This window comes from Barbus barbus, assembly GCF_936440315.1.
Source record: "Barbus barbus genome assembly, chromosome: 7".
Lineage (NCBI taxonomy): Eukaryota > Metazoa > Chordata > Actinopteri > Cypriniformes > Cyprinidae > Barbus > Barbus barbus.
Window position 1 is genome coordinate 11256596 of NC_136735.1, and position 26333 is coordinate 11282928.

Below are 26333 nucleotides of genomic sequence, written 5' to 3' on the forward strand. Positions count from 1 at the left end.
GAACAACTAACAAGAGATGAGAGCTAGAAAAAAAACGCATGCTAGTCTGATGGGATTAATCCCTTTAAAGATACACATTAAAATCAGATTGCCACTTGATTAAATTAGTCTCAAAGGTTGCATTTAATCTTTGCAAGGGAGTAAAAAGTACATCTTTTATCCAATAGCAATGCTGTATTACGGTGTTTTGTGAATTACATAACAGCGGTTGGATCAGAAATAATCTTTAGGCAAATTAAAGATAAAAAATATCCCCACATGTAGGCTACTGAAACATGCAAGAAACCAAAATAACAGAACTTCACTTTTAGTGAATTTCCTTTCGCTTTGTAAGCTATCAATCACTGAGTATTGTTATAAATGAGTTAATATAATGTTGTAATAAATAAATGTTGGTACACTCTTAAAAATGCTGGGTTAAATATAAGCCAGCGCTGGGTAAAATATGGACGAACCCAGAGACTGGGTTGTTTGGACCCAGTGGTTGGGTTACTGCATTTAAACATTTAACCCAACTGTTGGTTGAAAACAAGCCAGCATGTGTTCTGTCCAATATTTACCCAGCACTGGGTTGTATTTAACCCAGCATTTTTTTTAGAGTGTATAAATAGTGATATAACCAAAATAAAAAATGTAAATAAAATAAAATCCTTGCACAGCTTAGAATTCTGAATATCAATATTTCTGTTGATTTATTATTATTATTATTTACAATAAATACTAAAATGAACAAACCAAATCCGTAATCTAACAAGACTGAACAAAACAAGCTACTCTCTCATTACTACAAGAGGGGTGGGCTTTGCGTTTAGTTCAAACGCCCCTGTGACAAACAGTGAGTCACAGCAAGACTCGCTCGAGCGCCGGTGTTGGTTTCGTCGCGGTACGTCACGGTTCCTCATATTTATTCAGCGAGGAGGCAGCGGCATCGACAAAACTGGCTGCTTCTGGTTCCAAGACACATAAATACAAAGCGAGACGCTGCCTGCGAATATACAAAGAACAGAGGACCGCTCTCCGCTTTACGCTGAAGACGACAAAGTCAGGTAAGTTAATGGCCACACTACAGAGATGAATACTAGAAGATGAACTGTATGTATTTTCACTGCTACTAGTGCGCGTTTCAATGATGTAGGTTAACGGAGAAACGGTGAATCCAAGCAAAATCGTAAACAAAACTGACTCGCAGGACTGACCAGTGTTTTCATCTCGGACAGAAGGTGTTTCTCTGTCTTTTGCGTTTTTCTCCGTTATTTTTTTCTCGAAAGCAAAGTGCATTGTCTGTTACAATTCAGTTTTCATTGAGGTGCTTCTAATAATGCGCCGACACATACATTATGACTTAAATGTTAAGTCACCTGAAAAAGGTACAGTAAAAGGTGATTGCTGATTTCATGAAAAGGATATTTTGTAAATCTTATAGGTAGATGTTTCGCCCGTGACAGCATGTAGTTACGTGGCAGCGCTGATTCCACTGAACACACTTGTGCTGCTACTTTATCAGCAGCCAAACTTCGCTTATCTCAACTCAAATGACCCAGTGCTTCGGGCTTTTATGCACACATTTCCTTTTTAAAAACATATTTGGATTTTAAAATCAGTATAATAATAATAGGCTAATATAGATTCATTTGTATAGATCAAATCGTTTTCTGTAGCTACAAGATTTTATCCCACTGGGAAAACGATTCCTCTGCCGGCTTTGTGAATGTTATCTTCTCCAAATAGACAGTTCCTGTCCTGTTTTATCCCCTGCATGTGGACTGTAGGTCTTCAGTATGGGTCTGTATAACAGTTCCAAGTCTGCTTTTAAAAGAGAACACTGATGATATGAGAAGGGATGAGGGGAAAACTGCACAGTGCTCATATACATCCTTTGTCCTGCAATGTGTGAGTAGGTTGTGAAGATTGTGTGCATTCCCCAAAGCCCACCCTTAATCTGTGGCACATGAGGTGCAGGGACCTTGTGTTGTTATTATACTGCTATAAAGATAACACTCAATATTCAAGGATAGTGCTATTTGAGGTGGCTCAAATAAGAATTTCAAAATACATGAGTTACTTCCTTTTTTATGTTAAGCAATGTCTCTGGATCAGTAGTTTAATTTTGTGTCAGTTTTGCCAGATTTGCTGTTGTTTTGAAAACTTCAGCATTTTCTTGTGTTCTACGTTGGTCGCCAACCCCACTACCCTGTTGGTAGAAAAGGAGCAAAACGTCCTCAACATCAAAACTTCTAGTTGATGCTAACTGGGAACCTAAGTGTTTGTTAAAAAAGTTTGAAAAGCAGCCTTATATGGGCCATTAATGTAGGATCAGTGGACTGACTGGAACAAAGGAAGCCATGCCTTATATACACACTGCATCTTATTTTCCGTTATGGCTTCATCCTAACTTCACAAGATATGACCTTCTGCTTCTGCCTTGAAACCAGATGTACCAAAGGCAAGGACTTTTTCATGCATACAATGTTTCGCACACAAACCCTCTCAACCATAACCACTTTGTTGAACAAACGCAAATGTGTGTAGTTATGTTTTATTTGGTACAGCTGTTTGTAATGCCTTCAGCAACTTCTGATGTGCTCCATCTAGAAGAGCACACTGGTTATATCAGAGATGTGGTTCTGTTAAACATTGCGCATACTCTCTGGTTCGCCTCAAACTGCATGAGATTGGAAAGATGCAGATGCAGTTGAGTTTATTCAGGCCTTTCCATTTCAGGATCCCATCAAAGATCCTCTCCACCTCACTGTAGAGCGTCCTTTCTATAGGAGTTTCTGGTTATGAGTCACTGATAAATACTTCTCTCAGTTCAACAGGAGGTCATTGCAGATCCATGAAACAACACACATTCACAAGCTTAGTTTGCTAAAGGGACCCATTCAGTATACAAGCATTAATCCAAGAATCAGGGACTTATCATACTATCACTGCTGGCACTACCCAAAGAGCTCCTTTAGTAGCAGCTTCCTCTGCTTAAGTTAAAAATGACAAAATTGGTATTCTTAAAGCATTAATGTTATCTTTTTCAGAATCTGGAAAAAAAACTCTTCACTCTGTAATTTTGGATTTACAGCTGCAAAGTTCATCTATAGTTGGGTTGTTTTTCTATAGGCCACACATAGAGATTTCTAGTATGCTTCATGCTTCCAGCAGTTCAGTGTAACAAAATATTATGTGTTTACCTAATCCTTGTTACATACATATTACTTCACATGATAGTTAAAGGGTAAGGTTTTATGTTTTGCTATTATGCCCTGACACTGGTTGTTTTTGCATGGTGAATTGATTATCTTTGGAAAATGGTGTTCAAGAAGTCAATTTAACAATCTAAAGTTTTTAGTTCAGCTGTATTAAAAATCTGCTGACATGTGGCTAAATTTAGTTGAAGTCACATGCTGAGAATTCTCAAGAAGGAAACAACCCATTCATGCATTCGCAGATACAATGCAGCCACCAAGCTAGCTCCTTTTAGTGTTTATAATAAACGTTCTGACTGTCACTGTACATCAGAGAAGCTACAGGCAGCCCTTCCTGTTCTCTCCACAGTCTGATAACAAACTGTGTTAATGAATTTGGCCTGTGCAGACTCCCAACAGGAGGTTATTGTGGTCTGTACTGAGAGCATAGTAGCCACAACCTCATTCATTTAAATCATATTCATTCACAGTTGTCCATCTCTTCCTCATTGCATGTGTGTGGCTATGCCCACGGGGTACAATAACAATGTTGACAGATACGGAGTGTGTGCATAAAGAAGAGAACATTGCCCCTTCACTTTGATGAAAGGAAAAATTCTGTTTAGTCCACCATAATAACATCCTGTATCCATAACAATATTCCGCTTTCAGGTCCTTGATAAACTTTTTACGAGGTCTGTCCAACATCAGGTGCATCTTTTCCTTGTGGCTGTCACACACATAAGCTGGTGTGTTTATGTGAAGACCTTGTCTGAAAGGATCAACGGAAATGTGAAGAGCTCATTCATTTCCTTGTGGCTGTCACAGTGTAATTATTTTCACAGCCACACACAGACCTTTTCCATTCGCTAGTGTAATGGACTCTGTATAATGACATTTCACATTCTCCATTATGTTGTTGCAAGTCTGTTGCCCTGTTCCACGCTGATGCTCAATTTAAAGCCCCGTTCACACCAAGAACGATAACTATAAAGATAACTATATTAGCATCCACAACAGCGAAGATATCATCGGTTTATTCTCAGCGCATTCTCGTCAACCTCTTTAAATTCTTGAGCTTGTGACAGCAGGATTGATTATGATTGGCTGTCAATATTTTTATCATTCATAATATTTTGAAAAAAAAACATAGTAGATATCTTCATTTCTATGAATTGCATTTGTTTAAATCCTGAATAAAGAGCGTCTTGTCATTAATTAACTAATCTATGAAATGTAGGTTAATATGTAGCATAGCCTATATTAGCCTGGAAAAAAAAAATCACTCTGAAAGTGATTCCAATGATATAGTTTCTCTGTGCCTTTATAGCTGTGGTGTGGACTCTGCTATTCTTTAATATTGAGAACGGTTTTTAGAAACATATTTATCGTTATCTTTATAGTTATCGTCCTTAGTGTGAACGGGTTATGGCTTGAAACGGGGCTGTGTTGCAGTCATTCCTACGAACCACATGGTGAAAGTATATGTAAAGTATAAAATGTTCTGTATCTTTGATGTGTTCTTTTCCTCCTTTCTGCGAATAATCTCTATTATTTGTCTTGCTGGAGGGCTTGGTGTTTACTCTAATAGCTTCTCCCCATCTCACCCTTCCCCAGATTCCTAGAAGAAGAGTTTGGACGGCATGCAAAGTTGTGAAATATCTTCAGACAGCACTGATGATCCTCTTAGTAGTGCCTTACACAGACATCGACAACCACGAATAGTAGTAATTGGCGCGGGCTTGGCCGGCCTTGCCGCAACCAAAACCCTTTTGGAGAACGGCTTCACCAATGTCACGGTGCTAGAAGCCTCAGACCGTATCGGAGGCAGAGTGCAAAGCATTCAGCACGGTAAGACAACTGTCTTCTCATGATAGCATCCTTTTTATTACTTCATCCGTAACCTTCTCTGATCAAAAAACTTGTTTTTTCAAGGTTCCTCATTTCCATTTCCTTACAGGTAAAACCACTTTGGAACTTGGAGCAACCTGGATCCATGGGGCAAATGGGAACCCCATCTACCACCTGGCTGAGGACAATGGGCTGCTGGAGCACACCACAGAGGAGGAGAGGAGTGTGGGCCGCATTAGCCTCTATGCCAAGAATGGTGTGGCCCACTACCAGACCAACAATGGCAAGCGGATCCCAAAGGATCTGGTGGAGGAGTTCAGTGACCTGTACAATGAGGTGATGGAAGCTTTTGGTGTATAATCTTGTGGATTATAAGGCTTGAATAAATGAAAAAAATGAATAAATAAAGGCCATGTTTTCACCTGGTATTACGAAGTGATTTGGTGATCCAATCATAAATGGTCAGCCGAGATGCATTCCTGTTTCCATCTGTATTAGGCAGCTAACGTGAAGACAAGACAGAGCCTTCTGCGGTCAGGATCCCTTAAAGGGATACCCGGGTATTAAGACATGTATAGCTTAATATAACGTAAATTATGTATTTTATTTAAATATGTAGTATTAAACCCATGAAAATGTATGTTATTTAAAAAATTCTACATCGTTTTTGGACTATGGGGGGCGCCATTATTTTATGTGCACAGTTCTGCATCGATGACGTCAAATGGCTGCACTCTGTGAACTATTGGCGCTTATTTCTTTTAATTGTTTTTATTTTCTTTTTACCACAACACAACTCAGAATACACAACTCAGAAAATAAAATACTGATACGATACCACATTGTGTGGCTTTTGGTTGTCATTTTCAGTCAAAGGGCAACAAGAGAAGCAATGTAAGGCCGTGTTCACACTTGGCGTCTTTTTTGACTAGAAAAAGTTGACGAGCGTTTTTTAATGAAAAACAAAGCTGGCAGCGTCTGTTACAAATAGCAGCCGAGAGCGGCTTTTGTTGCCATAGCAACAGCTGCAACAGTAGCCTAGCGCTGTGTACTGCACAAATGTCAAGAAAGAGTAAAAAGTTGGCTCTTGCGTTGGCTTTTGAAGTTAACGGGAAAGAAAATGTTGATTCACAACGACGTTTGTGGGTGCACGACATTTATACAGGGAAGGAACCAATATGGTGCTTACAACAATTTAGTCCAGGAGCTCCGGTTGGATGATGCACGGTTTGCGGTATATTCTATATATCATCTTGTTGTTATGGAAACGACAGATCTCACTACTCGCTTGTCATTGGTCAGCTGTCAAAAAGGCGCTTGACGTAGGGCGTTTTTTTCAGAAAAGTTTAACTTTTTTCAACTCGAAAAAACGCTCTGAGCTGCAGAAAAAGACGCCGGCGGTGGCGTTTTAAAAAGCGCTCAGGACTTTTTTGAAAACACGGTTTACTCCATAGGATTATAATGTAAAACAGACGCCGGCAGCTTCGAAAAAGACGCCAAGTGTGAACACGGCCTAAGACTGCTTTCCTAGCGATAATAGGAGGAGAAAAGCATGGGAAGATGCCTGTGGACGAATAAAACTTTATAAAAACTTGCTTTCTTTTTTCTCTCCGCTTTAGCCCTGATGCCTTTGAGCCTTTTAACAGAACACAGCTACTGAAAGAGCTTATAAACGACTGAGACAAGAAACGCTAGTTGCTCTATTAGGATGTAAACATGCCGACGCTAATCATGACTCGTGGCCACTAGAGGAGTTTCTCAGCACTGATTTCCCTCAATATCCAGGTGTTTAGACTCCTTGTGGGGAACAGTCGATGGTACAGCATTTGGTTTAAACCTATACTTATATCCATCGCCACCTGTAAGCTCTTTCAGTAGCTGTGGTCATCACATCAGTATTTTATTTTCCGAGTTGTCTATTTTAAGATGTGTTGTGGTAAAAATAGCATCAGGTAGCGCTAGTAGCTCACCGAGTGCAACCATTTTACGTCATCAGAATAATAGCGCCCCCCATAGTTGAAAATATGTATAAAACGATGTGATTTTTTTAAAATAGCAAATCTTTGATGGGTTTTCTACTACATATTTCAGTAAGAGACATCATTTAAGTTATATTAATATAACTTAAATGATGTTTAATGCGTTTTTGACAACCTCCAAGTGTGGTTTCCATATAAAACACATCTTAATGTAATGAACCGTGACAGTACCCTCCCTCCTAGGAACGCCTCCTGGTGTTCCCAGACTCCCTTACCTGTCGATTGTAATCATCAATAAGGGAGTGATCCAGAATGTCTCTAGCAGGCACCCAACTTCTCTCCTCCGGACCGTAACCTTCCCAGTCCACCAAGTACTGAAATCCGCGTCCCCTCCGCCTTGAGTCCAGAATACGATTAACCGAATAAGCAGGTTCCCCTTCTACGAGTCGCGGCGGTGGGGGAACCGGGGCTAGCGGATTAATACGGGCATAAAAGACGGGTTTGATTTTGGATACATGGAACACGGGATGAATTCTCCTGTACACTGGAGGAAGATTGAGGCGGACTGCCACCGGGCTAATGATCTTGGTGACAGAGAACGGGCCAATGAATTTCGGAGCAAGCTTATTAGAAACGGAGCGGAGAGGAATGTTCTTGGTAGAAAGCCACACTTTTTGACCTACGACGTAAACGGGAGGCTTAGACCGGTGGCGATCGGCTTTAGCCTTGGTGCGCGCTCCCACCTGGAGTAGAGTCTCACGGGCTCTAGTCCAAGTGCGGTGACACCTCTGGACAAAGGTGTGAGCGGAGGGAACCGCGACTTCGGATTCCAGACTAGGAAAAATTGGTGGCTGGTAACCTATACTACATTCAAACGGAGATAGGCCCGTGGATGACACTGGTAACGAATTGTGGGCGTACTCCACCATTGACAGTTGTTGGCTCCATGAGGAAGGATTCTTGGAGACCAGACATCGCAACGTTCTCTCCAAATCCTGGTTGGCTCTCTCAGTTTGACCATTGCTCTGGGGATGAAACCCTGAGGACAGACTAACAGTAGCACCCAGTAATCTACAAAACTCTTGCCAAAATTTGGACACGAATTGGGGTCCTCTGTCGGAAACCACGTCCGTCGGGAGGCCATGTAACCGAAAGACGTGGTTAACGACTGTAACCGCTGTCTCCTTGGCTGAGGGTAATTTGGGCAAGGGAATAAAATGGGCCGCCTTCGAGAACCGGTCCACCACGGTCAAAACTACCGTGTTACCCTGAGAGCTTGGGAGGGCGGTGACAAAATCTAGAGCGATATGGGACCAGGGTCTCGAAGGGATCGGCAGCGGTTGAAGGAGCCCATCTGGAGGTCTATTGGAAGTCTTACCAGTGGCACAAACTGAGCAAGCCAAAACAAAACTGTGAACATCGCGAGCCATAAGTGGCCACCAAAATCGTTGCTTGACTAAAGATGTAGTGCGACTGACTCCTGGATGACAAGCCACATTGGAACAATGCCCCCACTGAATGACGTTGGACCGTAATCCCTCTGGCACAAATAACCGGTTCGGTGGGCAACCGACCGGAGGCGTTACCCCATGTAAGGCCGTCTTGACCTTCGATTCGACCTCCCATGTGAGTGTGGAGACAATTAGGGTCTCTGGAAAAATGCACTCGGGAGTAGACGGGCGATCGGAACGGTCAAAAATGCGTGATAAAGAATCGGGTTTGATGTTCTTGGAACCCGGGCGATACGAGAGAGTAAAGTCAAAACGTCCGAAAAAAGTGTCCACCGAGCCTGCCTGGAGTTCAATCTTTTAGCAGTTCTAATGTATTCCAAATTCTTATGATCGGTCCACATGATAAAAGGTATCCCCGACCCTTCTAACCAGTGACGCCATTCCTCCAATGCTAACTTGACTGCCAACAACTCTCGGTTACCAATGTCATAATTACTTTCGGCGGGGGATAAACGATGAGAAAGAAACGCGCACGGATGCATTCTGTCGTCTGCAGGAGAACGCTGGGATAGCACTGCACCTACCCCCACCTCTGACGCACCGACCTCCACCACAAACTGATGTGATGGATCAGGGGTAACTAAGATGGGGGCTGAAACAAAGCGGCCTTTCAGTTTGGCAAACGCAGCCTCAGCTGCGCTAGACCACCTGAACGTGGTTCTGGGGGAGGTCAAGGCGGTCAGAGGCGAGGCTAGTTGGCTGAAATTGCGAATGAACCGCCGGTAGAAATTGGCGAACCCCAGAAACCTCTGTAGGGCCTTACGGGAATCTGGACTTGGCCAATCCAGCACAGCCTTAACCTTCTCAGGATCCATACGCACTCCCTCAGACGACACAATGTACCCTAGGAAAGGGACAGACTGTGCATGAAAAGCGCATTTCTCCGCCTTGACAAAAAGCCCATTCTCTAACAGCCTCTGAAGCACTCGTCAAACGTGCTCCTGGAGAGAAGAAGAAAAAATCAATATGTCATCCAGGTAAACATATATGAATTGATCGACCATGTCTCGCAGCACGTCGTTGACGAGTGCTTGGAAGACTGCCGGGGAGTTGGACAGCCCGAAAGGCAAAAGTATTCAAAGTGCCCCCTGGGGGTGTTAAAGGCAGTCTTCCATTCATCCCCCCTCCTAATGTGGACCAAATGATAAGCGTTATGCAAGTCCAGTTTAGTGAAGATTGACGCTCCCTGCAACCTCTCGAAGGCTGAGGACATCAGCGGCAAAGGATACGTATTCTTTACTGTGATGTTGTTGATGAACCCCGCTGCTAGAGAATCAGAAATATATTTCTCCATAGCCTCTCTCTCTGGAACAGAAAGTGTATATAACTTGCCCTTAGGTGGAGACGTACCTGGCAGTAACTCTATAGCACAGTCATAGGGACGATGCGGAGGGAGAGAAGCAGCACGAGACTTACTGAATACCTCCTTCAGGTCGTGATACTCCGTGGGCACGTTTGACCAATCCACTGCCTCCTCCTGAAACGTAGAAACAGAAACAGACGGACAAGCAGACACAAGACAAGACTCATAACATTTACTGCTCCACTCCGATACTGTTCCCTGCTGCCAATCGATCCTGGGGTTGTGCTTGGTGAGCCAGGGGTGACCTAAAACAATGGGTGCGAGGGGGGAGTCCAGAATGTAGAAGGAGATGGTTTCAGAGTGGTTGCCAGATACAATTAGTGTGACGGGTCCGGTGGTGAAGGAAATGATGGGAAGGGCTTGGCCATTGAGAGCGTGAACTGCGATGGTCTGTGTGAGGGGTAGAAGGGGAACTTGAGTCCTATGTGCAAAAGCAGAGTCCATGAAATTACCCTCAGCCCCAGAATCCAGCAGTGCGTGACAGTCCTGAGTGTGGGCTGACCATCGTAGTCTTACCGGGAGGAGTGTAGATGTCGATGAGGTCTTCTCAGCGGAGATCCCACCCGACAGTAGCCTCAGACTTACTGCCGGGCTTGCCCCTTTTACTGGACAGTTGCAGGCGAAATGTCCTGCCATGCCACAGTACAGGCACAAGCCTTGGGATCTCCGCCTCTCCTTCTCCTCCCGGGAAAGCCGAGCTCGCCCGACCTGCATGGGCTCGTGATCGTAGACGGGGCTGACCGCGTCCCTGTCGCTGGCTCGTGGTGTAGACGTCTCCCCTGGAAGCTGAGCGGGTAACCTCCGCCGCTCGACTCGAGAGAGTCGGGAGTCTACACGCAACGCCAGATCGACAAGCCCATTAAGTGTGGGGGGTAGGTCCAGGGCATAGATCTCATTCTGGACGCGATCAGCCAGTCCATGCAGGAACATATCCCACTGCGCCTCCTCGTTCCACTGACACTCTGCCGCCAAGGTCCTGAACTCGATTGAGTAATCAGAGACGGATCTCTCCCCCTGCCAGAATCCGCACGGCTTCTCTCCCAGCAACCGCGCGGTCAAACACTCTCTTCATCTCGGCGGAGAGTGTCTGAAACGAGGCACAGCATGGATCCTGGTTCTCCCACACCGCTGTTCCCCATAGTGCTGCTCTCCCAGTCAGCAGCGTGAGCACGAACGCCACCCTTGTCTGCTCGCTGGCAAAGGTTCTGGGCTGCAGGGAGAAATGCAGAGCACAGCGAGTCAGAAAGGCACGGCAAAAGTTCGGCTCACCGTTGTAAAGTTCCGGCGCTGGTAGGCGGGGCTCTGACTGGGAGACATAGTTCGATGGTACGAGGAGAGCTGGCGGTGTAGGTGGCGCAGCGGGAACTTGCCGATGTTGAACTTGCTGGATGAGCTCGGACACCTGCGCCACAAGAGCTCGAATAGCCTGTCCTGACTCCTTCAAGCTCTTCTCCTGGGCATCCATCCGAGAGACTCTAATGAACTCCTCCAAAAAGGAAGAGTCGGCACTTGCTGCTTCCATGGTGGTCAGATCGTTCTGTAATGACATGATAAAGGAGGAAGCAAAGATGCAGTGCAACAAAGGTTTATTAGAGTCAGCTTCGGACAAACAGTACAGTCTCTCGGGTGGGCAGGTGGCACAGGTACTTCGACAGACAGCGTGTAGGTGACGAGTGATGTTGGTGATCCAGTGACGGTGTAAATCCAAGAGAGACGAACCACGAAGACGAGACAATGACCAGGAACCAGGAAGCAGACGAACGCAGGACACACTTGGAGGACATCAAACAATGATCTGACAAGGAGAGGAAAGTGCGGTGAGACTTTATAGGTGAGTAGACTGGCAGCAGCTGGAGCGGGAATTGAGATCAGCTGGCGCGCTGATGACTGGAGTGAGCGGTCACGCCCACTCACACACACACACACAGAGAACAACAATACACGAGACATGAAGAAACCAGTGAATTCATGAACCGTGACACTTAATGCCAGGTGGAAACAGGGCCTATGGCATTTGTATTCCCACTTAGAAATTCTGTTGTATGGGCTTTGCTCATTAATGGCCTCACTCTACCCGAAAGAGTTCAGAGAATCTCAGCAGTTGTGTACAGTAGCTTAATATACACGTTCAACATTTTGTTCGTTAACTATAACTGCTCCTAATTGTTAATTTGCTACTTTCTGCTGAACAAACTGCAAAGTGTTGTGACTTACGTGAAGTATTTATTTATTTTTGTCAGAGAAAGCATTTTTCACTTCAAAAATGTAATGTGAAGTCATGTGTTTTGTGGTTGTTACTTTATCCTGAGCTGCTGTTCTCAGAGTGAATGACTCTATCATCTCTCTCTCTTAACCTTGTTAAACACCCTCCTTTGTGCAGGTGTATGAGCTGACTCAGGAGTTCTTCCAGAATGGAAAGCCTGTGGGAGCCGAGAGTCAAAACAGTGTTGGAATCTTCACACGAGATGTGGTGCGCAAGAAGATCATGCTCGATCCCTATGACTCAGAAAGCATCAAGAAACTCAAGTTATCTATGTTACAACAGTACCTCAAGGTGGGCAGGGCTCTAATGTTGTAGAGAGATTTTCCATCTCAACTTTCATCAGCAAATCATGCTTTGTTTAGCCACAGAGTAATTAAAAATCAAAGTAATTAAAAATCAAAGTAATTAAAAATCTCTCTATAGACGTGATTTTGAAATTATAGGTGTGGCATCATTTTTGTCATCTCTGCCACAACCGGAAATAGCTGAGTTCCTGTCGTGAGCAGATTTACTGGAGCTCTATGACAACATCAAACACATCGCATGTGTCTTCACCTTTGTAAGACAACACTGACGTCAAGCTCACACTCTTGCGAAATACAAAACTGTAGACTTCCGCCCACAGAAGTGTGGATTCAAAACATACTACTGTTTTAATCATTTCCCACACTTTGACCTAGACTCACAATGGGCTTGTATTTACCATTCATGGAATAATTAAACCGCTTTATAAATGTCACACTGTACTGTTTGTCACTCAGGCTATTCACAGAAATTCTGATAGTAATGAAAGCTCTGGATTACTGAGGTAAAAGTAGGACAGACAGTAAATGTCATCCTGTAATGCTAGAGGTTATGGGAGGAAGGGGCAGGACCAGAAAAAGCACTCAGCTGGCTATATGCCTGCTGGACTGTCTGTGTTTGTTTACAGCAGTATAGTTTGGAACTGTAACCTTAGAGTAAATGGTGTGTTTAGCAGAGTTCAAGCATTTATTGTGCGAAACCAGTGTGACAACAACAGTAAATTAAGCTTTGCTAGGCTATTCATGAATGGTCACATTATCAGACTCAGTCAGGGTTGCCAGGTTTACACAAAAAAACCCTTCCAATTGGTACTCAAAACTAGTCTAATCGCATTTCGAGGAGGGTCCCCCGGTAATCACATTCCGTGGGTGGTAAAATGCACGTTTTTTGGTGGGGTTCCCCTGCTAAAATTCACATTTTAGCGGCTAAATATCACATTATTGCGTTCGCTTAAACCCGTGGCTGTGTTAAAGTATCCCAATTCCACGGAAAAACTGCAGACTTGGCAACACTGGAATCTGTAGATACTTCAGTTTTAATGTCAAGAAGCACCTTAACAGCAAGATGCTGGTAGGTTTATGCACTATTTCTTCTTTTCTTAACATCTTTTTCTGTGCCTCAGGTGGAGAGCTGTGAAAGCAGTTCCCCCAGCATGGATGAAGTGTCTCTAAGTGAGTTTGGTGAGTGGACCGAGATTCCTGGCGCTCACCATGTCATTCCCGCTGGTTTCATTAAAATTGTTGAGATCCTGGCTCAGGACATCCCAAGTCGTGTCCTCTGCCTCAGCACGCCTGTCCGCCGTATCCACTGGAACTGCAGCTCCCATGATACAGAGGAAATTGTAGACCAGGCTGACCATAACCAGGACCAACGACCCAGCCCTTCTCCGGTCTGTGTGGAGTGTGAAGACGTGTGTCTGCTGGCAGACCATGTGATCGTAACAGCCTCTCTTGGGGTCCTGAAGAAAGCTCACGAGACTCTCTTCTCCCCAGGACTGCCACTAGACAAGGCACAGGCCATCCAGAAACTGGGCATTAGTACTACCGACAAGATCTTTCTGGAGTTTGCAGAGCCCTTCTGGAGCCCCGAGTGCAACAGCATTCAGTTTGTGTGGGAGGATGAGGCACAACTGGAGAACCAGGCATACCCAGAAGAGCTGTGGTACCGAAAGATCTGCAGCTTTGATGTGCTGTATCCACCCGAGCGCTATGGTCACATGCTGAGTGGCTGGATCTGTGGAGAAGAAGCCCTGCGCATGGAAAGGTGTGATGACGAGACTGTGGCAGAGATATGCACCGAACTACTGCGTCAGTTCACAGGTCAGCACATGTGCCAAGAGTAACACTGTTAAACTGCACTATTATCAGGGTGTGACAAAACAAAAAAGTACATCTATTTTAATTCTCAGTAGTACTTATGTCATTGAATTGCAGTTCATTTCCCACTGACAATAGGACTTTAGAGTATTGTTGACAGTTTTTGGTGTTCATTTGCATAATGATTTTAGTTTCTTAGTACCATTCCCTGATTTATATAATCCCCCATTTTGACCCTCTTAGAGAACTGCATTTATACAACAATCAAGGTAGATAATTTCCAGCTAACAGGAGATTTGTGTAGGGGTTCAGGCAGGGGCGTCATGCACTCATTTTTGAGGGGGCACGAGTTGGGGCAGGGGGGTCGTCATGTGACACAGCCACAACAGCATATGTTTTATTTAGTTTTTTCCTTTTTATTCGAAACATTCCCAAATGCATTAACTATATCATGAAATATCTTGATTCTCACCTTTATAGATTATGTTAGTTGATCTAGTGGGCGATGGTCAAAGTAACCTAATAATGTACATCTATTAACTATGCATAAAAACCTGTCTGTTTACTTAATTAACAGATATGGGTGTCATGCCATAATATATTTTAATACGACTGACTTTATATTTAATGTGAATTTAACATTGAAAGTTAATGTGAATAAAAACATTAAATTAGGCTACTAATCATAACACTTTCATTGTACAGAAAGAGAGCAAAGAACATTTACATTATCAAAGAACATTTTTAATTACAGTCTAGAGTTCAAGCACTCTCAAAAATTCCCATTAAAATCACTGAAGCGGTTTACACTGTGAAATGAATATCTTACTTACATATTCGTACACACATTTGCACTTTGATGTTTCTGATGAGAGAATTCGCCAGAAAGAGGTATTCAGTCAGCGAGCAAGTGAAGAAAACACCGGCATTTTAGCGATGACTCATCTGAACACCTCTGATTTGTCATTGCGTTCATAAGCTCAACAGAATCGTGTGCTATTGGTTATAATGCGCAGTGCTGTAAAAACACGTCTGTATCTGGCTCAGTGCCAGCCAGAGAATGCAGATTTGAATTAAGCAGCAAGACGCACTGAATGATCTAATCACGCCGGTGTGATTGTATTAAATATAGAAAATATTAATTGGCTATTTTTTGTCTTTTGGAAGCTGCATTCAAAATCCACTTGGCTCAAAAATCTGAGGGGGCACGTGCCCCCTCACATTGAATGGGCATGACGCTTCTGGGTTCAGGAATTGAATGCAATCAAGTTTGTCAGCCAAACATAAATGCATCATTCATTCATTCATTCATTCATTCAAACAAACAAGGAGTTTGTTTTGTAGCATACATTTTTAACTGGTTATATTAATGCTGTCTGCTTGTCATGCTTTTAAGTTATATTTGTCTGTGACAAGAAGGCATATGTACCTGTTAAATCAGGGAAGAAAAAGGACCTCTGACAAGGTCAGGCCTCTAGTGTAAACGTACAGACAATGGCTCTAAAGTTTCCAGGGTTGTGTGAAAGATTGTACTGTAAACAACTCTGGTTTCTCTTCCACACTGTAAAAAATTTACCTGTAAATTAACGGTAAAATACTGGCAGCAGGGTTTCCAGCTGTGTACTGTAATTTTACAGTTTCATTACCGTAATCTAAATTACAGCTTCTCTGTAAATTAACGGTAAAATACTGGCAGCAGGGTTTCCAGCTGTGTACCGTAATTTTACATTTTCATTACCGTAATCTAAATTACAGCTTCTCTGTAAATTAACGGTAAAATACTGGCAGCAGGGTTTCCAGCTGTGTACCGTAATTTTACATTTTCATTACCGTAATCTAAATTACAGTTTCTCTGTAAATTAACAGTAAAATACTGGCAGCAGGGTTTCCAGCTTTGTACTCCTTTGTAATCCTGCAGTTTCATTACTGTATTCCAAGTTACGTATTATTTAACTTTAATATCTATATATGTACTTGTAAAAATAAACTGGTATTGCAATATTTAATGTATAATATTTTCCCAAGAAAAAAAAAAACAGGATCAAGAGGATACAACTTACATCACAACTTTTATTGACATTTTAGTGAAAATCTGAATACTTTTGCCAAGAACATGCTTGGGGTGTACATTCCCCTAAAAACAGCCTTTAAAAACACTATTGAATATGAAACATTTTGAAGGTGATTTTAGTTTAAGTGTCAAAACCTGGCAAGTAACTGGAACAGGAACAGGCCAAAAACATTTCAGAATCTTCAAACTGATGCAGGTGTAGTCTGAAAGACAAAAATGGGGGGGGTTAGTTCACTCAAATGAAAATTCTGTCATTTATTATTCATCCTCGTGTCGTTCCACATCCGTAAGACCTTCATTCATTTTCTGAACACAAATTAAGATATTTTTGATGACGTCTGAGAGGTTTCTGTCTCTCCATAGAGATCCAGTACAACTACCACTCCAAAGTCCAGAAAGATAGGAAAAATATATCATTAAAGTACCCCATGTGACTCCAGTGGCATAAACTCAGTTTTATGAAGCCACATGAGTGCTTTGTGCAAAAAAAACAATTTACCACTTTATTTACAAAAATATTGATCTGCAACGCACGTTCACAAGAGCTTCACGACGCATATGTGTTGTGTTCTGACTTGCGTGTCACCTCAATGCACATGTACGTTCATTAGAGCATCACGACGCATGCGTTTTGTGCTCACGAGCTGGCATTGTTGCGTGAACGCTTTGGATAATATTTTGTAAATGAAGTGGTAAATTATGTTTTTTTACACAAAATAGGCAGTCATAAAATTGAGTTTAAGCCACTGGAGCCACATGGAGTACACGCAAGTCAGAACACAACACATATGCGTCGTGAAGCTCTTGTGAACGTGCGTTGCAGATCAATATTTTTGTAAATAAAGTGGTAAATTGTTTTTTTGCACAAACAAAGCACTCATGTGGCTTCATAAAACTGAGTTTATGCCACTGGAGTCACATGGGGTACTTTAATGATGCCTTTTTCCTACCTTTCTGGACCTTGAAATGGTAGTTGTACTGGATCTCTATGGAGAGACAGAAACCTCTCAGACTTCATCAAAAAGATCTTAATTTGTGTTTAGAAGATGAACGAAGGTAACATTAAAGGATTAGTTCAGTTTTAAATGAAAATTTCCTGATAATTTACTCACCCCCACGTCATCCAAGATGTAGTCAAAAAGAAATTAAGGTTTTTGATTAAAACATTCCAGAATTTTTCTCCAAGTTTACTTCAATGGACTCCAAACAGTTGAAGGTCAAAATTACAGTTTCAGTGCAGCTCCAAAAGGCTATAAACGATACCAGATGATGAATACGAGTCTTATCTAGCGAAACGATCAGTCATTTAAAAAAAAAAAAAAAAAAAAAAATGTATATGCTTTATAAACACCAATGCTGGCCTTACTCTGTTCTGCGATGCGCGTTCATGACTTCACGTAATAATGTTGAAAAGGTCACACTTGACATAGGCAGAAGTACCGAGTCAGTGTTTACAAGTTGAATGTGCAAATACGAAGTCAAACATCACTTACAAAAAAAGAGAGTTAAAAGGTAAAACAACGATGTCGGAAGATTTTGAACTTGGAGGAGAAGATGAGATGGAGTTTTCACCCTTTTAAACACTGACTCGGTAGTTCTGCCTATGTCAAGCGTGACCTTTTCAACATAATTACGTATTACGTGAAGTCATGAACGCACATCGCAGAACAGAGTAAGGCCAGCATTGGTGTTTATAAAGCATATACATTTTTTTTTTAAATGGCCGATAGTTTCGCTAGATAAGACCCTTATTCATCGTCTGGTATCGTTTATAGCCCTTTGAAGCTGCACTGAAACTGTAATTTTGACCTTCAACCATTTGGAGTCCATTGAAGTACACTATATGGAGAAATATTCTGGAATGTTTTCATCAAAAACCTTAATTTCTTTTCGACTGAAGAAAGAAATACATAAACATCTTGGATGACATGGGGGTGAGTAAATTATCAGGAAATTTTAATTTGAAAGTGAACTAATCCTTTAAAACTGGTGTGTACGACACAAGGGTGAGTAATAAATGACAGAAATTGAATTTATGGGTGAACTAACCCTTTTAAGGAGAGAGTAAATGGGGAGACATTTTGAGCTTGAAGAAGAGGCGGCAGGCTTTTTTATATCCAGCAGCATGGTACAATGATGCCTGTCACAAAAAAGGGCTTTACTGTCCATAACTCTGGGTTATTGTTCTTTCTAAACCCTATTTTAAATTTAAAGGGTTAGTTCATCCCAAAATGAAAATTCTGTCATTAATTACTCACCCTCATGTTGTTCCAAACCTGTAAGACCTTCTTTATCCTTGGAACACAAATGAAGAACTTTTTTGATGACAGAATACTGTCAGATTTCCTTCCATAGACTGCCTTTGCAACTACCACTTTGATTCTTCAAAACCTTCAGGTACAGAAATAAGTGTGTATGTGCAAATTCACTTACCTAGATGAAATCCCATTCAAAATCCACAAGATTTTTCAGGAGAGAGGCAACCTTTGGATTAACTGTTGCAGACTTTTTATTCACCACCTTGCCCGTCTTCTTCGAGACCACCTTGCCTCTGCAGGTCTTTGAGCCTCTTTTTGGGTTTATTCCAACGAAGCGTCTAAAGACAGTTATATAACAAATTACCATAGTATACAAGAATCATGTGTCAAAATTCTTATGAAGATGATTCTGTGTCACACCTTTGAAGAAACTCCAATGTGCAAGAAGCCTCCTCTTGATACTGCAGATTTGTCTCCTCTGCCATACCTAGAATAAAAACAGCAAAAAAAAAAACTTTTTTTTTTTTTAATTAAAAAATATATATAACAATAACGAAAACATTGGCACAACTCGTTTCAAGATTTGCTTTTGAGAAGACTATATTGTAAAGGGTTAGATCACCCAAAAATTAAATTGTCATAATACTGCACACAAAGGAATATATCTAGAAGAATGTTTGTAACCCAACAGGTTTGGGGCAGCATAGACTTCCATAGTAGGAAAAAAATAGTGTGGAGCATTCAGCAGTGCAAAGAAATTTATACAGGTTTGGAACAACATGAGGGTGAGTAGATGACAGAATTTTCATTTTTGGGTGAACTAATGTCATTTCATTTAATGTCATTTCACTGAATGTCACTTCACTATTCTTTAACATCTGTATACAATAGAAATGGTTTTTTTTTATTGCATCTTCTCCATATGTCAATGTTTCTTCTTAATGAATTAGTTCACTTTCAAATGTAAATTATCCCAAGTTTTACCCTCAAGCCATCCTAGGTATACATGGCTTTCTTCTTTCTGATGAACACAATCAGAGATATTTTAATAAATATCATGATGCATCTAAGCTTTATAATGGCAGTGAACAGAGTTCACGATTATGAGCTGAAGAAAGTGCTTCCATCCACATCCATCCATCGTAAACGTAGTCCACACAGCTCCAGGGGTTAATAAAGACCTGAAGCGAAGCGATGCATTTGTGTAAAAAAAATAAAAAAATAAAAATCTGTATTTCACATGTTATGAAATAAATTATTTAGCTTCCGCCAGACCACCATCCGTATTCAAGTTCCGAAGAAAGTGTAAACTGGTGTCACGTCAGTTAAGTTTTTTACATAAGTTGAATAGGGAAGGTGTAGAACGTAGTGCACGTGTTTTGAACTGCGAAAGGCATTACACTTTCTTTGTACGTTGAATACGAAAGGTTGTCTGGTGGAAGCTAGATATTTTACTACATAACTTGTTAAATATGGATTTTTTTTTTTACACAAACGTATCGCTTCGCTTCAGAAGGCCTTTATTAACCCCCCAGAGCCATGTGGAGTACACGTTTATGATGGATGGATGTTGATGGATGCACTTTCTTCAGCTTCATACTCGTGACCCCTGTTCACTTCCAATATAAAGCTCGGATGCATCAGGATATTTATTAAAATATCTCCCATTGTGTTTATCAGAAAGACAAAAGTCAGATACACCTAGGATGGCTTAAGGGTGAGTAAACCTTGGGCTAATTTTCATTTTAAAGTGAACTAATCCTTTAACATCCTAATAAGACACTAACCCAGCAAAATGAGACGAGGACTTGCAGGTAGATTAAGTTTCTTCTCAACATCAGCTGCAGATGCAGCAACCTGTGGAGGACACACAAAACACAAGTCAGAATACATAATATAATTTAGCAAAGTAGAAAGAAGAAAACTAAATACTCACATCTGCATGCAACACCAGTCCATCTTCATGTTCCTGAAAATGGGACATTAGAAGCTTGACATGCAGGAGTGCCATCTCTGTGTTTTCAGACTCAATAATAGCCTTTTCACATTCAGTCGAGCACAATCTAGCTATCAAACACACGTGTTTTAACTTTGAGGAAGTTAAAATTTAAGTGAATTTCATGTTCAATGTACGTAGTTGGAGCAAATTTATCGAGTGCAAAAATATGCTGTTAAAACGGTTGTGTTCATATACTGTACAAAGCCAACATAATAATGTTATTTAGATTACCCCAAGTTGCTTTTGACGAGACTTGAGATTTAATCAGTGCAGATAACGTCCAGTGAGACACAATTCACTTGTGCTAATTAAGAACCTCACTTCCCCCCTCCGTGTAAAAAAAAACATACTGTCAAAAGCCGGCAAATTCAAAAGCCTACTTAAAATAATCCAACGAACACACTTATTTTACATTTCCTCTATATTAGGGTAACTTTTGCACAATAAAAGAACAAAAATATATGCAACACACGCGAACACACACACTTAACTTTGAGGAACAATACATTTAGCTGTCTTAAAGTGCAAAATTAAAAGTACATTAATGAGCTTAAAATTGAACACACATATTTTAGATTCACTTGTGGTCTACTACCTGTAAATGAGATTTAAGATGAAAACTGTGTGGATAACTTCCACTGAGAAAGACGTGCTATGCAATTAGCTCGTGCTAAAGAACCTAACTGTTAGCTGTTCCACCAACACCACCACCCCCCACTGCATAAAAAAACATACTGCCAAATGGCGGCAAATTCAAAAACCAATTTAATAAAATGATCAAACGAATGCACTTATTTTACATTTCCCTCTATATTAGGGTATACTTAACTTTTGCACAATAAAAGAACAAAAATATGCCAGCTGCAAGCAGGCGCGCGCGCGCACACACACACACTTAACTTTGAGGAACAATAAATTTAGCTACATCCACTGTTTTAAAGCGAAAAAATAAATGAAAATAATAAGATTAAAAGTGAGCACACTTGTTTTATATTCACCTGTGATCTGCTACCTGTAAATGAGCTTCAACTTCACACTTGATGAAAACTAGATTCCACTGAAAGGTCGTGTCACTCACTCACTCACTCTTGCCGTTCCTCCCCCACAGATCACGTGCTAATTTACGGTAAAAAACTGTAATTTTAGATAACGGTTCAGTACCGTAAATTTCTGCTGTAAATTTACAGCATTTTTTTACAGTGCACTGTAACACTTTCATGACATAACACAAGTCAGATATAAGGGTCAATGCACACATTCTCTGTAGGTGATGTCAACAGCCTGTCGTGCCTCTTAGCTAGGTAAGTCTGTTCTAATCCAGATCCACAGCAGGTTCCCCTCCCATCTGCCCCAGTCCTATATACAGTAATTAGTGTGCTGAAATTGGATTTGGTCACACCTTGCCACTGATAATTGAAAGGTACCCTAATTTCTGTCATTATTTGACAGTAGATTTAAGATTAACTTCCCTTGTCCAACACGTGTCCACCTTACCCACACCACCAAAACAAGCACAGATCATCTTAAAATAATAACACTTCAAATTACCTATTGCAATTTAAATGCAATTTACCTAGTATTCTCTTCATTAGCTGGGTTTAAAATTGTAGCAACACAATTTAAGATAAATTAGTAGGTTTTTTTTTTTTTTTTAACTTTTTTTTTTAAATCAACTGGTTGGCTTTGGCAAATAGTCAATTTATTTTCATATGTTTGATGTTTCTAACAGGAAACCAGAATATTCCAAAACCAAGGCGTATCCTGCGCTCCTCGTGGGGCAGTAATCCCTATATACGGGGTTCTTACTCCTTCACTCGAGTAGGCTCCAGCGGCAGAGATGTGGAGAAGCTAGCTGAGCCCCTGCCTTATATTAAGAACACTAAGGCTCCGGTAAGTTGAAATACCCACTGAGTTGTATAAATTATTAAAGCATAACATAAATTAGGTATCACAATTTATGCAGTATCTTTTTGGAACAGCAAAGTTTAAGTATCGCTGATCTTTATAGGTGCCTCTTTACTTAGTGGGCAAATTATGATTTTTGTTTTCCATTAACTTATCTGCCAATTAAACCAAAAACAGCAGGGGCATGTACCATGATGGTAGTTGAACAAATTCAGAGTTACATGATTAGTTTCGAATTGACAAAACCAAACCACTCCAGTCTGGCTTTGTTGGTACCATGATGCTGATCATCAACTTTCTTTGTCAACTCAGGGCTGCGTTCAGCCCCGAAAAAACGGTGCAAAACATTTATTAAACGGAAACGGTGATGCGTTGAACACCCTGTTCTGATGACGCAAGAGTTGCAACTATGGAAGCTGAGAAGGCCATTCTTTGTGTTCTTTTTGAAGAATTTTCCGAGCCTGATGAAATACGTGTTTAATACTGCAAAATACGCTCGATGTTACAGTCACTGCCCTTGCCATCCAGAATAAAAGAGAACATCCCAATCGAGTGAAGGGATTTGTGGAAACTGTGGTTCCTAATTATTGTGATGCAACATTTGCCTCGCATTTCAGGATGAAAATACATTTCAGGTGAAGGATAATCCACTTCTTACCTCTGTGTTATGATCTATATGACCTTATTTTTATTGTGAGTATTAGGCTTATCATTATTGCTGATCACTGTTATTGTGCTATGATATTGTAATATTTACCATTATATAATCAGAGGAGCATAGAAAAGTTTATGAAAGTGTCCCTCCACAATACAATAGGAAAATATATAAACATGTATAGTATTTTTATGTTACATTAATCAGTGTCTAGCACACTTTCCTAAGGAAAGGATATGGACCAGAAGGCATTGCCATTACTACATATGTAGACATACTTAAAGAAGTTCCAGATCTATACTTGTGCTCTTATTTCTGTTATTTTGCCTTTAATGTAAATAAACATGTGCAAACAATATACTTGCTCTTGTGAATTTATTTTGATGTTAATTACATTTACTTACAAATTCATCATCATCATGTTACTATAAAACTCTTACGACAAACATGTCTTCTGATATCTTCAATTGTTGCATATACCGAGCTTCAGCGGACACATATTAAAGGACTTCACTTGGACACATTGTTCAATCTGTCTCTTTAATACTGCATGGTTTATAAACGCGCTGCTGCTGATTGTGCTTACATTTTTGACACACCCACCAAACAAGAGAAAATGTATCTCAAACCCCGTTGCACACTGTTTCCAGGAAACATGTTGTTCAACCCGGAAACCGTAGCAAAACGCTGGGCACCTGTGAGCCTGAACCTGCCCCAGGCTTTGATCCTGAGTTTGTGGAATCCATGTTAATATGTTTCTATAATTTAAAAAATTTTGTAAGTGCCTTCTGTATTTAATGTTGTCTTTAAAAATGAAACCACTTATATGAGACGTGATATGAATAAAGTGTATGTTAATGTGAAGAAGAATGTTTTCTTTCCAATTCTGTTTCTGATTATTATTCAAATGTATTGTAGTTTATATAGCTGATAATATATAGCGATAGAGACTTGAACGTGTAAGGTCACATGTAGTCATTTTTAATGCGTTATCTATTGATTCTACACCTTATCTATATTACATATGATATGTATATGTTAATATTCATTTAAAATGAATGCTTTATAATAATTGTTAAACTAAATTTGCTTGTAATTGATTAATAATAATATAAATCATATAATAATTATATAAATCATATAAAATAATTCTAAGTAATTATCATTGAAGCCAGACTTTTTTTTTTTTTTTTTTTAATTTTGAACTTTAAGTTGGAGGAAAAGAAACTGCGGGAGTGACATTTTGCATCAGATGTGCCACTTTGCTCACATCTGATTGGTCCAGGTTCAGTTTGAGATCTCTAACCCAGAACATAACCTGACCGGAGCAGGTTAGCTGTGGAGTGTAAGTTTTTTTATTTTTTTTATTGAATGCATGAAAAAACGTCAACTCATTGTCAAATCACAACAATAGTCCAAGGTCATTCAGTTGTTCAGTCCAAAGGAAGTGCCAAGTCCTTCAACAAAGCCACTGCTCTTATCGCTTTCAAGTTCGTAGAGAATTCAATAGATTTAAAATACATTTTCATTTCAAGTTTGAATCTCACAAAAAGAGGTTTGCATTTAGAAAATTTACATTTAAGAATATGATATTTAGCTAACAGGAAAATAAGGTTTATAGTATAAGTATCACTTTTTTTCACATTCATGAAAGCCAAAAATTACATTTCTATACGTAGACTCAAAATTAGGATTCACATAACGTTTGATAAAATCAAGAATGTCACACCAAAATGATGTGTAAGAGCAATTCCAGAATAAATGTAAAGATGTTTCATTGTTTTCTAAACAGAAAGAACAGTTGGTTATTAATATCATTCTTTTAATTTCTAGATGAAACACCCAAATTTCTAAGAATTTTCTTAGAATTATGTTACTAGGAGCAACTCTTAGCACTAAGATTTTTCATGAATACGAGCCCAGGATTGGTGCAAACTAAACTGAAACTTACCTGGCTAGCCAGCAAATCCGGCTTCATGGTACAGGCCCCAGGTGTTCTTCCACAGCATTATACTTGTTTCTGATTATTTTAATCAAAGACCTTTGAATCCTGTTTAGAACCACTTACATGGCTTTTTCACCTCGTGTCATTGTTCAAATTTCCCACGACTACTCTAAAGTCAGGCTGGAGTCTTGCTTGCATGATGGTTTTTTAAAATGTGTCATGTTGAGCTGTGCAGCACTGAGACTGAAATTTGAGTCAGATGAGAAGGTTGAGTTGCATAAGGGCCAGACAAACACACACACAAACATTCTCTGGCTTCTACGGGTCTGAAAGGAACAGTCTGACCCCACAGAGCACACTGCACAAAAAGAACAAGAGGCTTGAGACTGTTAAATCACTTTTCTATAGCAGAAAGATAGAGACTCATGCTTAAAATAGCTTACTGGGCTCCAGGGCAGTAATGTTGTAGAGCAGGGGTCCTCAAATCTGGACCATTCCTGCAGAGTTTAGCTCTAACCCTAATCAAACACACCTAAACATGCTAATCAGAGTCTTCAGGATCATTAGAAAATCACAGGTAGGTGAGTTTGATCAGGGTTGGAGCTAAACTCTGCAGCAGATTGGACCTCCAGGGTAAGATTTGAGGAACCCTGTTGTAGAGCATTTGTTTGGTCAAGCTAACTTTTTGTTGTTCTTCTCTTTTCTTTTATCCAAAGCCTCTACAGGTATTGTTTGCTGGGGAGGCCACCCATAGAAAATACTATTCCACTACCCATGGTGCTTTGTTGTCAGGGCAGAGGGAGGCCAACCGCTTGATCGAGCTGTACCAGTATTCCTTCGGTGCAGAAACCACAAAGCCTAACATTTAAAATAAACCGCAACAAAAACAAGAACCACTTACTAGTGACAAAAACAATTGTGTTATGTGCTATCTGTATTTCAAATGATATAATTATGTATGAAAACCTAGTAGGGGCATTAAACTAATAACAATAAATCCTCTTTATACTGTACTTAGATTAGCACTCTGTAGATTTTACTTGAGATGTACTGTACAAGGCTGCCATGTGGCTCTATCTCTGGTCCTTATCATTTTTCTTATTATTTTTAATCCATGTTAATATGTTTCTATAATTTAACAATTTTTGTAAGTGCCTTCTGTATTTAATGCTGTCTTTAAAAATTAAACAACAAAAAAGACTTGATATGAATAAAGTGTACCTATGTTAATGTG

The 26333-nt window shown here is 40.5% G+C and overlaps 1 protein-coding gene across 2 annotated transcripts; it reads left to right on the plus strand.

Annotated features, from left to right (window-relative positions):
* The first annotated feature begins 827 nt into the window (after positions 1 to 827).
* Positions 828 to 26333, plus strand: LOC306872524 (spermine oxidase-like). 2 transcript variants are annotated; one of them, XM_079421128.1, is made up of 7 exons: positions 828 to 1046; positions 4797 to 5030; positions 5140 to 5366; positions 12264 to 12437; positions 13573 to 14269; positions 22324 to 22484; positions 25816 to 26333. In XM_079421128.1, exons 2-7 carry the CDS (start codon positions 4823 to 4825, stop codon positions 25966 to 25968), a joined length of 1620 nt encoding a protein of 539 aa, XP_079277254.1. In that variant the 5' UTR covers positions 828 to 1046; positions 4797 to 4822; the 3' UTR covers positions 25969 to 26333. The 2 variants fall into 2 exon arrangements, with proteins under 2 accessions (XP_079277254.1, XP_079277255.1); XM_079421129.1 differs by lacking the exon at positions 25816 to 26333 and adding an exon at positions 22812 to 23504 and having other exon boundaries at positions 949 to 1046.